Source organism: Marmota flaviventris, chromosome 12 (genome assembly GCF_047511675.1).
Source record: "Marmota flaviventris isolate mMarFla1 chromosome 12, mMarFla1.hap1, whole genome shotgun sequence".
Taxonomy (NCBI): Eukaryota; Metazoa; Chordata; class Mammalia; order Rodentia; family Sciuridae; genus Marmota; species Marmota flaviventris.
Window position 1 is genome coordinate 63,010,628 of NC_092509.1, and position 16,913 is coordinate 63,027,540.

At 38.7% G+C, this 16,913-nt stretch overlaps 1 protein-coding gene across 1 annotated transcript in view; it reads left to right on the top strand.

The window, feature by feature from the left end:
* The first annotated feature begins 220 nt into the window (after positions 1–220).
* Slc30a10 (solute carrier family 30 member 10) overlaps positions 221–16,913 on the top strand; it is a 41,182-nt gene continuing 24,489 nt past the window's right edge. Inside the window, exon 1 of the mRNA XM_034636182.2 lies at positions 221–671. Within this exon, the coding sequence (XP_034492073.2) occupies positions 221–671 (451 nt within the window). The remainder of the gene's footprint in view (positions 672–16,913) is intronic.

Genomic DNA, 16,913 nt, shown 5'->3' on the forward strand with positions numbered 1-16,913 from the left:
CCATAAGCTCCTGCTCACGTGACTTCTCTTGCTTAATTGCCCTTTAAACTGTTTTATGACTTTATAGCAGCCTATAAAAGGTGATTTCTAAATATGACAGGTGCTGAAAGGCTGACTGGGAGAGTTACCCTGGAGTTGTAGTCACTAAATCTATCGCTGCTGCCTTAAGAGCTCAGCCTTCCCAAGAAAGGGAGAGAGGACACCAGAGCACTGAGCCACCATGGGGCGATACTCAGGAAGGAGCTTTCGCTTGATCCTCATGTGCGCGGTCAGCATCCTCCTTTTTGTGATGGAACTAGTGATCGCCCACGTGGGCAACTCCCTCTCCTTAGCCTCTGACGCCTTTGCTGTCCTTTCCCATTTTTTGTCCATGATCATAGGACTGTTTGGCATCAGGGCCAGCAGTATAAAGCAGCACAGGAAGAGCACCTATGGCTTTCTTCGTGCGGATGTTGTGGGAGCGTTTGGCAACAGCATTTTTGCTGTGGCGCTGATGTTCAGCATCTTGGTCGAAGCCATCAAAAGGTATATCACTCCCCAGAAGACAGAGCAGGCCCTGCTGGTTCTCAGTGCTGGAATTATTGGACTATTCTTCAACATTCTTAACTATGTCATCTTCTTGGACTGCTGTTACCGCACAGCACCCAAGCCCCAGGGAGACACTGAAACAGGTAAAAAGTTCTTCAGATGGTAGCAGCAGATTTTCTGGGAGTCATGGCAAGTACTATCTTGGGGTGGGAGTGAGGGTTGCGGCTGATGGCGCTGTTTGGAAAGGCCCTAGTCATTGGGTGGACCTCTTGTTCCTGTGATTTTACAATAGATTTTTCTCAGAAAAGTTGCTATCCCTCTGAAGTTCCTTGTGCATGGAGTGGCAGCAGGCCAATTCCATGTGTGCGCACAGTGGAGGCTCTTTGATTTTTTACTCACAGAGAGTGGAAAGGTAAGTTTAGACAGGTGGAGAGGGAGTGAAGGCCACGGAGGGAGCAATTTGAAAGAAAGGGATGTGGTGGTAGAAATAGTCTCCCTTAAGTGACTCACTTTTGGTTTCCCAGATGTGACATGGTTACATGTGAATTTAAAAATAATGTTCTAATGTCTCCATAAAATATGTTTAAAAAAATGCTGGACTACAAAACCAACTCACAAAGACTGAAACATCAGGCCATTGGCTAGGTTGATGAATGCTTAGGAATATAGTCAAGGAATGTTACATAAAATTGGGAGGGAAAAAAATGAAAAGAAGATGGTCTAGTAAATTTAACTCTTTTGTAATGGAAATATTTGTACTTACTTATTGTATGTATCTGTTCTATTTGAGAAAAGGGAAAATGATTCACTCATGAATCTTTAAGAGCTACTTAAGCGTGGGCATTGAACTTATTGGGTCATTTGTCACAAAATTAAATTAAATCTTGGAAGAGAACAATAAATCTGAAGTGGTTCTTTATAATATGGACCAGTTTTTCTTTAACTCATTGCCACAAAAGGAATTTTAAAAATATGTAGATATCTATACACAACTATATAGTTCTTGCAGAAGAGAAATCTCCGGTGTTTCTTTTAGAAGTTCTAGAGTGTGAACAGATTTTCAAATCAGTAGTTTCAAATCATGGCTTTGGCACAGAGCAGTGGTCAAGTTACTTTAGCTAGCTCTCCACCAGTAATATGGAAGGAGTTAAGTGCTAAATGAAATGCTAAGTATTTAGCACTTATTGGACACTTGATAAATATTAATTATTTTTAAAACACAATGTAAGCTATTAAATTGTGTGATAACTCAGTATTATTTCATTCTAATTGCTTGCATGGACTATAAGAAATTTCAAGTTTTTCCTTATTCAACACTGATTAGTTTTCTGTCACTAGTAAGTGGTGCATTGAATAACTGAGTCTGGTGGGGGAAGCTCACAGTCTAAGTTTGCATTTACTTATTTGTTTGTTTATTGTAGTTCTAGGGATTGAACCCAAAGCCTTGTACCTGCTAGGCAAGTGCTCTACCACTGACCTACATCTCCAGCCACTTTTTTTTTTTTTATTCTGAGATAGGGTCTCAGTAAGTTGTCAAGGCTCACCTTGAACTTATGATTCTCCTGCCTCAGCCTCACAAGTAGCTGGGATTATAGGTATGTGCCACCATGCCTGGCTAAGTTTGCATTCTTTTTTGTATTCATCCTGTCTTTGCTACCATTATAAACTGTGTCAGTTGGATTCAGTCCTTTATATTATATATATTTTAATTTCCCTATTGGTAGAATGCATATTAGAAGAAAACCTATATGCTAATTTTAAAAAGGAACAAATAAGAATCTAGGGTCTAGATCTTTATTCAGTTTAATGAATCACTTAATTAGAGTGTCTTTTTTTTGTAAAAGACAACTATTGAATAATTTGAGCTCCTATGTCTTGGTTACATCAGTCATCATGTGAAAAATATGACTTGAGGTTCCAGATCCGAAAATTCACATATTCAATATAATATAATATGATACATATGTATGTATCTTAGGTATGCATTTAAAGGAAATTTTTTACAAACGATTAGTGTTGACAATGAAAGTATCACTATGATATAACAATGAGATTACCATTATGTCTTTAGTCATCTCACAGTAGTTCTAATTTTGCCTTTATTCTTGACATATGGCAGCTACCTGCATATAACAAGAGCAGTTTAGGTAAAGGGTCTAACTTTAACAAACATGAAAACTGGCATAGAACCTTAGTTCCATTTTTATAAATTGAATTGTCATCAGCTCTTGGTGCAGCTCGAATCTGGGAAGTGGTTCTTTGAGTGTTTATGTCTGTGCTAAGACAATAGCAAGAGACTTGAGAAAAGCCCTTACCACATGGGTTTCTACTGGCTTAATAGAAGTGTCTGATGCTATGTTCTAATAGCTAGCCATAATGATGGGTCCTCTACACAATGACTAATTTTTTAAGGTCTGTATTCTGTGTTGCCATGATCATTCTGGTAGCTTTTGGTGTTGCTGAATTCTTTGTTTAGAAACTTCATAGTGTTTAAACCCTCCAAGTTGTTTTAGGATATCTCCTGGTTTGCTACCATTTATGACTCAAGTTATGTATTGATTTTTTTTTCCCAAACTGCATGTTGATGTTCTTCTCATTGCCTAAATGAGTTTGAAGAAAAGAGTAAATATTTATTTAGGTCAGATAAATCACATAAATTGACATTAACCCAAGACTGACTGACTGACTGACTCATATTTTAAGAAGATATGTAATTAATCCATATGTATTTATAACAAGATTATAAACTGTGAAGGTGGAGGAGATTCTTGACTTCAAAGATTCAATCTAAATTTAAGAGAAAGAATTTCCATATGTGTAGAACCATAGCTTATAGCACTTTGAAGTGTCTATAAGCTGAAGAGCTGCTGCTACCCCTGGTTTAGTGATCAGAATCCAATAATTTATTACTTGTGTGGAATCTGTAGCTAGAGAGTGTTTTTGTTTGTTTTTTTCAGACAGCATCTCACTTAACTGCTCAGGTTGGCTTTGAACTTGCAATCCTCCTGCCTCAGCCTCCCAAATCTCTGGGATTGTAGGCATGTGCCACCTGACCCAGCTAGGGATTGTTTTTGTTTGTTTGTTTGTTTTTGTTGTTGTTGTTGTTTACTTAATAAGACTTCAGTCTCTCTTGTTCTGTGGATCTTTCACTTGTTTCAACTTAAAGGCATCGACACCAATTATACTTGATGTTTGAGATCACAGAAAAGTGAAAACTTCTTGAGAGCACTCACTTTAAATATTAACAAAACAGACTGTAGATATAGTTGAGACTTTCTCTGGGATTCAGACAGACAGAGCCAGCATTTAAAAAAAAAAAAAAAACTGGGAGAAAAGAATGAATGAGAGGTATAGCTGAGATCAGGGAGCATGGAAGCCTTAGATCAAGAACTGGCTGACCCAAGAGTATGAAGAGGTTCAGGAGACAGTGGAGCTGGTGGTGTTTGGGGCTAATGTGAAAGGAAGAGTGAAAAAAGTAAAAACTACAGCCGTTTAGGAGAAAACACACAAAATAAGTGTAAAGTCCAAAATGTCCATGGCTCTACGTGTGAGTGTGCTTGGGAGAAGGGGGTGGGAAAAGTGGAGAGAGGTGAAAACAACCTACAGATTCACAACTTGTAGATCCGGATCCTAGGAAATGTGTCAGATTAGTATTTCCCCTCTAGATTTAAAGGACTAAATTTGCTTTGTTTATATATATATATATATTCCTAGTCCTTATTTAATTTGATTTTCCTTGACATTATATAAAATTAATTTTTTTTCAGGACTAAATTTTCTTTTAAAATTTGTGCAGTAAAACTCTTGACTTGTTCTAAACAGATAGCCTCGTTGTACATTGACCTTTATTTTAAGCTAAAGGTAACTTTGTTCTGTTTACTTATTCAGGCCGATGACTTCTACTCTATTGTGTACCTATTTCTGCCAACAATAGATCAGACTTGTCATTTATAGCATTTATAAATGATAAAGGAATATCTGAAACATCTATTTATTACTTTTAATTGGGAAGGGGGGGTAGGCAAAAAAGCCTTAATATTTAATTTTGCTTTGATTCCCAATAGGGCCCCCTACCTTCTGACATCATGCTCCTCCGACTGACTTGCTAGAGGCAGTGACTTCTCAGTAATCATCAAAGTTAGACTGTCGTGGAAGGTTTTAATATACCCTGGTTTGTTGGCTCACACAAGCTTCTAGATAAAACTCAGCTCTGTACCCCAATGCAGCTTCTCCTGTAGGCACTGGGCTATATGCAAGTTGCATTTCTTTTTCTTTTAGAGGAAATGTGAAATGTGCACATTTAGAAACAAGCAAAGTAGGCAAGGATCTGAGGGTTTCAGCAGAGGTAAGGTGGAATTGGCTGTGTCTCCTTCAGAGGATAAGAGGTAAGAAACTGCATGATAAGAGGCACCATTTCCAACTGGAAAAGTGAAGGTCTTCTAGGCATACATTACCTGTGTTTTCCCTGTTCTAGGTCAGAATCAGGATTGGAATGATTGAAATTATACAATGACTATTAAATAATTTAAATAAACATGATGCTTAATTCCCAGTATCTATTCCTTTGCAGTTTGTCCACATTTAACACTAACCATGGGTTTTCCAAGCACCTTAATGTGTTTTGAACAATTAACTCCCACATGAGGATTCAGGATAAAAATGTGCTCACACAGCACAGATCACTGTAGCTCTCCTATAGAGAACCCTAATAAATCTCCTATGCATCTCTTTCCTGACTGGCCACACCTTCTTTGCTTCCCATTAAAGGTTCTTCCTCACAGGGACTGAGTAAGAAAGAAGAAAGAAAGATTGGAAAAAAAAAAAAACGGAAATGAAGGAGGAAGGAAGGAAACAACAACATTTGTGAAATCGATTCAACTGAAGAAAGAAAAAAAAATCCAAACAAAACAAACAAAAAATAAATAAAACAGGGAAAGAGACCAACCAGCTCCTTGTCCTCAGCCATTTTGTTCTACTGTGCAAAGACTGCTCAGATTGATATCTGAATTGAATTTTAGTGGAAATGAGTATTGACATCTCTGAGTTGTCAAGCACCGTGAGAATATAGAGAGAATAACTTCAGGTCCTTATGATACACATTTTGCAAAATAATTAAGAATACCTGGAAAGAATACTTTCTATTTTCATTTTTCAGATAGGAAAAAAAAGTTCAGAGACAAATCTACAAGCATAATGGAAAAGCATAAAGAAATTAAAATGAGTTAATTAAAGATCGTAGCCTACTTGGCCAAAATAAAGAAAATAAACTGCAGAGAGTGAAAAGTTATTTGGCAAAAAATACAAAAGAACTTATCAGAAAGTGTAAATGAGTACACCATAAGTTGAATCCTAATTTCAGTAGCTGAATGACCTCCAGAGAGTTACTTAAAATTTCAAAACCTCAGTTCCTTCATCTATAAAGTGGAGAATCTCTGTTGCAAGGATAAAATTATATTATATGTGAAAAGTGCCCGGCATACCAACTGGAGAACACTGAGCACTCAATAAATGATGATGGTAGCAGTGTTAATTGATAATGATTATCCAAGGCCTGAAGGGAAGGAATAAATGAGATATTAGTAAGATCCTTCTGTGGACAAGCCGCTTGCTTACAACTATGAACAGGTAGCCCACCTTAGCCTTGGCCAACGTTCTTATAATTTTTGCTGTTCATCATACTCTGATCAATATAGCTCCATCACCATTCCAAAAATCCATTCAAAACATGTCTCAGTGATGACAGGTTAGTAGCATCTCCAGTAGGGTGAACCAGAAGGAGCGTTAGAGCAAAGACTTGAAAATACATGTTCTGAAACTTCTTTCCGCGTTCAACAGGTTGAATATTGGGGAAGATACTTTACCATTCTGATCCGCAACTCAGAGGCACCATGGTGATGCCTGTAGTTTCAGCTACTCTGAAGACTGAGGTGGGAGGATCTCTTGAGTCCAGACGTTAGAGACCAACCTGGGCAACATAGTGAGAAGAAGGAAGGGAGGAAGTAAACGGAAATGAAGGAGGAAGGAAGGAAACAACAACAACAAAACCCTTTATGCTTCTCTTTTGCTAAATAAAAATACCTTCATGATGCATTATTTTTCAAAGGGCTTATAAATGTTAACTTTCTCACCTTTAAGTGCTTAAGATAGCATTATGTAGAAGGACATTATATCATTTTATATATATTTCTTCTAGTTGTAGTTGGACACAATACCTTTATTTATTTATTTATTTATATGTGGTGCTGAGGATCGAATCCAGGGCCTCCCACGTGCTAGGCAAGCTAGGTGAGCGCTCTACCGCTGAGCCACAACCCCAGCCCCAGTATTTATATTTTTAAGCTGTTAAAATTATATATTTTAAACTGTTTTATTGGGAATATAATGTCAATATGTCACTCATAAAATAGTGTGAATACAGTCCATATACTAGACTCTCATTTCCAATATATATAGATGAAGAAATTGAAGGCCCCAAATATTGTATAGCTGACACAGACTTAAGGTTAGAATTTTCCAAGTAGGTGGGATGAAAGTAAACATTCTGTTTTTTCTTATAATCTGATTAAAATTATTTATTTATTTGAGATAAGGTATCATTATGTCACTGAGGTTGGCCTTGAACTCCCAGGCTCAAGTGATCTTCCTAGTAGCTGAGACTGGAGGCTCAAGCCATTGTGCCTGACTTGTAGAATATGTTGTTTTTCATCTCCTTCTTGATCTTTTGGTAAAGATGGTGGTTGTGGTTTTTAAAAAACATTGTGTACTACTGTCTGATGATTTTCTTTTTAACTCTCCAGAAGAGGTCTTATTAGGACTTATGCTATAGCAGAGGGGAAACAGCACATGGACTGTTTCTAGTCCGATGATTTTGGTGTACACCTGTTTTGTCATCATTTTCTACAAAAGGCAATAATATCTAAAGACTCCTGTTCCTTAGAATATCTTCCATAGTCCATCCTCTGTTATTTATTGTATACATTTGAAAGAGATGTTTTGAGAAAACTTTGAGAAAGCAATTTTTGATAAATCCTATCTGGGTTCTTGTTCTTTATTTACAGTGACGTCTCTAAAAATGCATCAGCCTAGTCGTGAATAGAAAAGAAAGATGATCCTTAGCTCAAGTCAAGGAGAAAAGTGGGGACTGTTTCCTTACAGAGCAGCAGGGAAGTCAGGTCAGAGGAGAATTGGCGGGACTAGCCACCTCTCTGCTTTCCGTAGACTTCCTCACTTGAACAAATTGCCTTGAGAATATGCAGGAGGGAGAAGAGGGGAACCAGTAACTAAGCTCTACACCAGCACCAAATGACAACATGGCTGGGACTTTGGGTGTCCAATAAACAGTTATCATGCATTCATCTAGAACTAAGATGAAAATAAGAAATAAAAGATAGTGATAAAAATAGTAGCTCAGTTTTTGATAAAAGCTATATTGGAGAACATAGCTTGGATGTGATGATAAGCTTTCTAATAATTAGCTGATCATTTATTTATTTATTTAGTGGTCTCACATGCCAAAAAAGTGCTCTACCATGACACCACCATCCCCTAATGCTTATTTCAGAATTAAACATACCATCCTCTTACAGGCAAAGGTCAATAACAGGAGGAGCAGAGATGGCATCCGGAGCAGGAAGAATGTATATCCTCTATGGGCAGGCAGTGTGAAGGGGAAAGCCCAGGAGGGACTAAGTGAGGCTTATTCCAGTCCTTTAAACAAACTTACCAAGATAAGACCTTCCCACCCTGAGGACTATGTCCTACCTGGATTCTGGGGAGGAAATGAAGGGGCCAGAAAGAGTCTACACTAGTGATGGCCCCCCTCATGGAAATATAAGAGGAGTAGAGGCCTCTTCATCCCTCCCCAACGTGGGTTCTCTTCACCTTATGGCTCCCCTTGATGGACAAGATGAGCAGTTTTGTGGATGATATTGCTGAATATCCAGAAGGTTGGTGGTCTCAGTACCAACCACTGCTTCTCTTGGGTATGTTTTCTTTAGGACCAGGGTGTACAAAGGTAGATTATACCCCCAGTGAGTAGAATGGGTTAGAATAGTTAAGTATATTGGTTATGTGAGTTCCGAGTTTTCACAGATGTTCAGTACTGCTCACCAGAGATTACAGAGTGACTTGAAGGGATAGCATCAAGATATTCTAATAATTCAACACTGACAATATAAAAATGCCCCAGATTTAAACAATATGGATGCCTTCCTAATGTTAAATTATAAGAAGATAATTAAAATTCAGAATTAAATATATTGACCTTATAAGTTAATATCTACAGAAATCAAAATCCTTTGCCATCAAAGGTTAGGATTTTATTTCACCCAAGGGAAATAAAACCAAAAGCACAGAGTCTGTGGATGTACCTCAGTGGTAGATCTCAAGTGGCCTGGTATGCTCAAGACTGTGGATTTGACCCCCAGCATTGCAAAATTAATAAGTACGTAAATAAGAATACAAAAAATTCTTTGTGTTGAGTATAGTCTCATGGAATTTGGTCATGGTTTTTTTCAGTAGTTCAGCCTGAATTGTTTTACAGTATGGCGGAAATTGTTCCTTCAGGACATCCCAAATCGCCTAGCTCCGCACAAAGGCTTCCATGTTCTCCACTCTGTAAAGGTTCTCTCTTTGCATTTGTAGTTCTTCAGTTTTGTTATAGTTTCCATATATGGACTTCTTTTTGTTTATTCCACCTGGGAATCATTGTGTTTCAAAAGTCTAAACATTTATATATTTTATTAATTCCAGAGGACTTTCAGATATCTGTCTGTTCAAGTTTGGCATATCCTACTACATCCCTTCTGTTTTCTCCTTCTCTAGTGTTATTAAAATAATATATTGTGTTGTTCTGTCCTCCATGTTTTATGACTTCTTTAATATTTTCTACCTAGAAAAATTTGTTGCATTCTAAGTAATTTTTCAGGTTTACTTTTTAAAATCCTTTTCTCTCCCCCTCCAACCCCACATATATTTAAGTTGTTGATACTGGTCTTGAGTTCTGGATCCTCCTACTTCAGCCTCCTGAGTAGCTGGGATTACAGGCATATGCCACCAAGCCCAGCTTCCATTCTCATTTATACTTCGGTGCTCATTAACTTGTTCATTAATTTTTTAAAGCTTTAATTGAAATTCTTTAGATCCACAGCAAGTTACAAAGATAATACAAAGACATCCCATGTACCCTTTGTCTAATTTGCCTCAATGGTATTATAGTATAATATCGAAACCAAGAAACTGACATCTGTATGATATGTGTCTGTAGTTCTCTGCCATTTTATCATGTGTAGATTGGCGTAACCACCACTAAGATCAAGATACAGAATTATTATATCACCATAAAGATATTCCTCACTGCTGTACTTTTATAGGCACACCCACCATTCCTACACTTCTCCCATTTCTGTGACCTAGTAACACTAATCTGTTTTCCATCTTTATAATCTTCTAATTTCAAGAATGTTGTATGAGTGGAATTTATATATGTGACCTTTGAAACTGATTTTTCTCTTTAGCATAATGTTCTTAGGATCCATTGAAGCATTTGCAGGTTTAGCAGTTGGTTCTTTTTATTGTATAGCATGAATGTAGTTGAGTTTTTTTTTAGCTACTCTGCCAATTTTAATTGGTGAATTAGACCACTTGCACTTAATATAATTATTGGAGGCAAGAGTCTATTGCATGCTAGTCAACATTCTTTTTTTTTCTAATAAACATACTTAATATGTTCTGTATCTGATATTTTCAACATCTATAATTTTTGCATATCTGAATCTGCTATTTTTCATTTTTGCTAATGCTCTCAAGTGGCTTTATTTTCTCAAATTTTATGGGTTTTGTGATTTTTTAATTGTGAATCAATGTTTAATGAACTTTATCTGAGAATTCTTTGAGGTATAAATTGGAGGTACATTTTTCTTTTTTTTTTAAAGAATTTTTTTAATATATATATTTTTTAGTTGTAGTTGGACATAATGTCTTTATTTTATTTTTATGTGGTGCTGAGGATTGAACCCAGGGCCTCTCACATGCTAGGCGAGCGCTTTACCAGGGAGCCACAATCCCAGCCCAGAGGTACATTTTTCTACACGAGATTTGCATATGCTTTTATTAGGTGTCTAAAGACACTATTAACTTGGGAACTTAAAAATTCTTTATTGGGGTTATTATTATTATTATTATTATTATTATTATTATTTTACAGGTAGTATGAATGTTTACTGCATTCCCACATGAAGGCCATGTTATAGTTCTAAATTCCTAGGGGACATGTTTTTCTTCCTATCCACAACCAAAGCTAAAAAACGTGCAAGTTTCCTGCTTGTTTCCTTTGGGGGCAATGGGGTTTTGTTTGTTTATTCAATTGTTTGTTTTGTTTCAATCTTTCTAGCTTTATAAGGGGATCTTTGGTATAATTCTCTACTGTGTGTGAATCTAAGTTCTATCTCCTATGCCACACGTGATCTTCCATGGTTATTAAAATCCTAGGATAGGATATTTTTCTTTATTGAACAAGTATTCTTAAGTCAGATTCTGGCTTCAACTTACCTTTTTTTGACGTTTACTTCATTTGTGGTCTCTGAGTATTTTTTAAAGTCTCTCTCTCTCTCTCTCTCTCTCTCTCTATATATATATATATATATATATTTTTTTTTTTTTTTGGTGGGGGGGAGTTTAGAAAACATAATATTACCTCAGGGCCTGAACACTTACAGGTAAATTTAGGTACTTAGTGCTTCATATAGTCTAGGTCCTCATTTCACTTACAAGGATCAGGGTAGAGACTCAGCAACGTCAGGAAAAGGGTTCCTCTTGGTTATTGCCTCTCTAAGTGGCCAGCCAGCACACGCCTAACCCTGCCAGGGCCAAGACCCCTGGAGCACTTAGCTCATCTAGCACAGCTCTTGCTACAGGAGGTGTGTTATTGGTGCTGAGTCTTCCCTCTCTGCCCAGCATGTGGGCTCCTCTCTCAGAGAGAACATTCCTGCCCGCTTGCAGAGTGTAGAAATTTGCAGCAACGATATCCTAGGCTAGACTTTCTTTATGGCATTTTCTTAAAAGGGAAGATATGAGACAGAGAGAGGAAGGAAGGAAGAAAAGAAAAAAGGAAGGGATCAACTTAATTTAACCATTGACAATCCAACTGACCTCCTTGAAAGAAGGAGACCATGAAAGGTAATTAAAATACTAGAACATGTCTCAGGTTTCTGAATAAAAGATTTTGTAGAGAGAGATGCTAAATCATAGGAAGGAAGGAAGGAAGGAAGGGAGGGAGGGAGGGAGGGAAGAAGGAAAGAAGGAAGGGAGGGAGGGAGGAACCGACCATCCTGATTTCCATTTTGTCTTTGAGCCTCCATTTTGGCTGCATGTGTTCACTGTGGCCCTACCTCCCGCTTTGGCCTGTGGCCCCTGCTTCAGAGGGCAGCTGCTCCCTTGTAGCAAGCCTACATTCACCAAATCTGAAGTGGGAGATGAGCTTGTAGTGTTTTGTTCTCCTTCCCTCCAGGAAGGCTTGGTTGGCTGGTTAGTGGTTTACTGGGTTCCTAAATTGTCCCTTCTTTCAGCCCCACATGTAAGACCAGAGTTTATGTTGGACTGTCTTCCTTTGGCTTGGCCATTGTTTTCTGGGTCAGACATTTGTTTTTCAGACATTATTATTATTATTTTTTTAATCACAGCAAGAGAAATGAAGTCAACGTTTAAGGGTCTGCCAAAAGCAACAGTGTTTGATCCAAACAAATCTTGTCAATCCTCACCTCTGAGTTGGATAGTCTCACTTGAAAGGCATTTTTCAATTAAACAAAAAGCCTAACCCAGGCCAGGACTCAAACTACCATTGTCCTGTTCAGATCCCTTCAGTGCCTATGTCTTGCACCCCCTGCATCTGTCCTTAGATGCCTAACCTGTTCAGTCAGGACCCGGGAAACTCACCCCACAACAGCTGTTTTGCTTTGAAGCCCTTCTCTCGATACCTTAAGTATTCTAGGCTAACCTTCCTGGGCTTCTCCCCTCAAATAGCTCTAAATTTTATAGACACTTTGTTTAGCTGTCCCAGTCTTCACATGGTGCTTCTCTTACATTTACTACATAACAAACCACCCCAAATAAAGTCCCTTAAACAACAATCATCTAATGATACTCAGGGTTTCCATGGGCTGGGGATTGGAGAGGACACAGTGGGAATTGCCTGTGTGCTTCTACGTTGTCTGAGGCCTCCCTTGGGAAGACTGAGAGACGGGGGTCACCTTGGTGGCTGGAGGCGGCAGTCCCTGGAAGTTCACTTACCCCCATGACTGGTACCTGGGCGAGTAAGTTTAGGACTGCTTGCCACACCACCTACACATGATCTCTCCCTGTGGCTTGGCTTCCTCACTCTAGAGTGGCCTCAGCATTGTACATGGCAGCCCAGGATTTCAAGTGTGAGTGTTCCATCAAACGAGGTAGAAACACCATTAATTTTTCTGACCCAGTCTTAGAGTCTACAGGCCAGTGGTAAGATGCATGACTCCACCTCTGGATGGGAAGAGAAGGTCATCCTGTAGGAGAACCCATGGTATGGGAGCTATGGTTGTAGACATTTTTGAAAAAACATTCTGTACAATTTTCCCTTTGGCCACAATCACACCATTTCCACATGCAAAATTCACTCAGTTCTCCCCAAGTGTCCTAGATTCTCATCTACTATGGGTGTCAGCTCAAGGTTCAGGATCTTGTCATCATAAGTAGGTCCAAAGAATGAGGTCTCTCTGGTGTGGTTCCTCATGTGAGGCTCCTTGAGTCTATTCCCTTGGTTTGCAGATATGTAAAATGAAGAAGCAAGAGGCCTGCCATGTACACACGCAGCGGCAGTCATGGGACAGGAATTGGAGAATGGCCACATGCCCCAGTCACGTTTATTTTGGACAGTCTTCACAAGTAGCTTCCTGGATCTGGTTCCCTCTGGTGGCCAGGGAAGTGAGTTCCAAATCCCTGTCCGCTATCAGAAATCTTGCTTCTCTTCCTCTCAGAGATTTCCATGGTTTTCTGTCCCTAATCTGATCTAATCTAATCACATTTTTCAGCATGTTTAGATATGTATTCCTTTTTCATTTTTGCATCTTTCAAGCGTCAGGAAAGCTCTCCTCCTTTAGCTCCATCTGCCTATTGTTCCTGAGAGTAAATTACTCTCCCTCTCGTTTTCTTTGCACCTAAAACTGAGGCATACACTAAAAACCAGTCTCAGGCCTGTTAAATAGCTATTGTTTTTCAGGCAGTAAACTACTGGGATCTGCCAAGGCTCCTGCTTATTTATTTATTTATTTATGGACTTATTTATGGACTTACTTATGGCTTATTTATTTTTTAAATATTTATTTATTTATTTTAGGTGTAGAAGGACACAACACAATGCCTTTTTTTTTTTTTTTTTTTTAAATGTGGTGCTGAGTGAGGATCAAACGGGGTCCCGCCTATGCTAGGGGAGCGCTCTACCGCTGAGCCACAATCCCAGTCCTTAGTGGACTATTTAAACCTGACAGCTCCTGCCCTGGTCTCACGGAAGCTAAATATGTAGAGTTTTTGTTGTTTGTTTTCTTGGACTGTAGGCACTCATCTTTATCTTTCCCAAGGTTCCTGTGAACTCACCAATATACTAGGGCTTTTGGGGGGCTCATAAGCAAAACCTCTGTGTTACTTTCTTAGGTTTGGAAGCAATTGATGTATAAAATGTGGATGGCATTTGAACATAAAATAGCAACTTTACTACAGATAATGAGGAATATGGCTAAGATATGTAGTGGCAAAGAGCTTTACTATAGTTCTTCCCAGAGTTAGTCATCAGCCCAGTCTCAGACCTCCCTCCTCCATGTAGATCCTGCCTCAGTTATGTACCAGGAGAGCTGGTCTTTATGGGAAGGTAAATTTGAAAAAGAAATCCCAGAAGAGGTCAGCTGAGCATGCGCCATTGTTTCTCCCAAGATTACCCATCAGAGAAGTGATCTTATCTCTGGGAATGTCAAGAAAACAGTAGAAAGAGATCAAGAGTGATTTTTCTGGGGAAGTGCCCTTGTGGAAATGTGAAGCTTGGGGAACAGAGGATCCCCTAACACAACAGAAACTGTGAACTCCAATGGGAGTCTAACAGAGCACCCCTGTCAAGGAAGAAGCATATTTGGTAAGGAAGGTCTGAGACAGCAGATCTGATTTGCAGTCACCAGATACCTATAGTGAGGACCACTCCCTCTTTCCCTCTGCACTGTATTAGCCGACTTGGATATGTATGCTTGACACAGAGTCATAATAAAGAGCCAGGTACAACATGGGCACAGAATAGGATGTAAATATTTTAGACTGATGGTCTTCATCAGAAAGAATCATTAAACAAAATAAAATCACCCCTTCCTGCCAAAAAAAGTTTTAAAGAACTCATAGTCTAGTGATGTCAAATACCTGGTAGAAATAGAACTCTCATCTTTTTTTTTTTTTTCCCCCTCTGTAAAGGGAATTGAACCAAGCCATGCTAGGCAAGCACTTTAGCGTTGTTCTGTGCCCCCAGACCTTTTTATCTGATTTTGAGACAGGGTCTCTCTAAGTTGCTCAGACTTGTGCTTCTCCTGACTTAGCCTCCCAAATAGCTGGGATAACAGGCATGTAACGCTGCACTTGCTACTTTTTTTTTTTTAAATAAAAAGAAGAAATAAAATTGTCTTTATTTGCAGATGATATGATTGTCTACCCAGAAAATGCCAAGAAATCTCTGAAACTATTGTTAAGAGCAAATAAATGAATTTAGCAAGGTAAGAGGATAGAAGATTAAAGTAAATAAATCAATTATATTCTTATACACTAGCAGCAAATAAATGGAACAGAAAAGGAAAATAATCTCATATACTTCTGAAAAGAATATAAGTTTGTGCAATATTTCTGATGGTAGTTTGACAATAGCTATATACAATTTTAAGTGCTCACATTCTGACTCAATATGCCCAGAAACATATACTCCAAAAAGTGAGCATCAGGATACACCTGTTACTATATGTTACTATAACATATTTCACAAATAATCACAATAACAATGACCACAGGGACAAAACACAATAGTATAAAAGAGGATACTACATGTCCATCAGTGGGCGCTGCCTCACTTAGATAAATATGCACAGCTCTACAATGAAATAGCATACACAGGTAAAAAAGACAAGGTAATCATGAGACCCCCTCAGAATAATGACATTTTTTGATGAACTGCAGAGGACCAACATTTGAGGTGGCTTTTTTGCATGACAAGCTGTTATCGTTGTCCAGGGGGCATAGTTGGTGGCAGAGTCAATACTCAAAGACAAGTCAATGTGCATCTCTAAAGTTTGTGCTACCATTTCGCTCTCCCTAGCTTCTAAAACTCCATCAAGTTTTAACGTCTCTGAATCTTAGGTTTTTTTCCAGTTAAAATGAGGACAGTCATACTTACCTTTTAAAACATTAATTATTGCTGGGCAAAGTGGCACGTGCCTGCAATCCCAGCTGCTCAGGAGGCTAAGGCAGGGAGATTGCAAGTTTGAGGCCAGCCTGGGCAACTTAGTGAGACCCTGTCTCAAAATAAAAAAAATAAAAATAAAAAGAATGGTAAATCATCCCTAGGTTTAATCTTCAGTAATTATTTAATTTTTAATTGATACGTAGAAATTGTACATATTTATGGCATAACATGCACTATTTGGATACATGTGTATATTGTGTATACTTAACTTTTAATTTGTTCTGAGGATGACATCAGAAAAGATATGTGATTAAATATCTGAAGTAGACTCATGAATTGCCACATGCGGTCATGTTATACATGTCCTAACTCATTTGGCCAGTGCTCCTCTGAAAACGTGACATGCCACCCACAAGCCAGAGTGTGCAGAAAATGCTTGTTTATGTTTTATATAATTTCCTTTCCTATTACCTCCCTCTGTCCCCTCCTTCCCCTCCCACAACTTCTTCCATTCTTTATTCATTCTTCCTTTCATTTCCTGACATCCCTTCTGGAATGTAAGATGTGCAAGAGTCGTTTCCTTCTCTGTCTTGTTCTCTGCTCTATCCTTCTCTTGGTCCAGTGCCTAGAATATGACAAATTTTCAATTAAGGTTGAAGATGGCTTTCACTCCCCTGCTTGACTAACAGTAGCTTGCTGTTTTCTTAAGATAAAGTCCCAACTCTTTAACTAGCTTAGGAGAGTCTGATCAATCAGATCCTTGCTTATCAGGAGGCTCCTCTCCTCTCCACCCCTCAAAGTCCACTCTCCAGCCCTGGTGAGTCTGCTGCATCCCCCATGCCTACCACCCCCTCCTGACTCCAGGGCTGGCTCATGCCATTCTCTCCTCTCTGAGCCCTCCCCACCCCACTCACTGCTCTGTGCCTCTCCT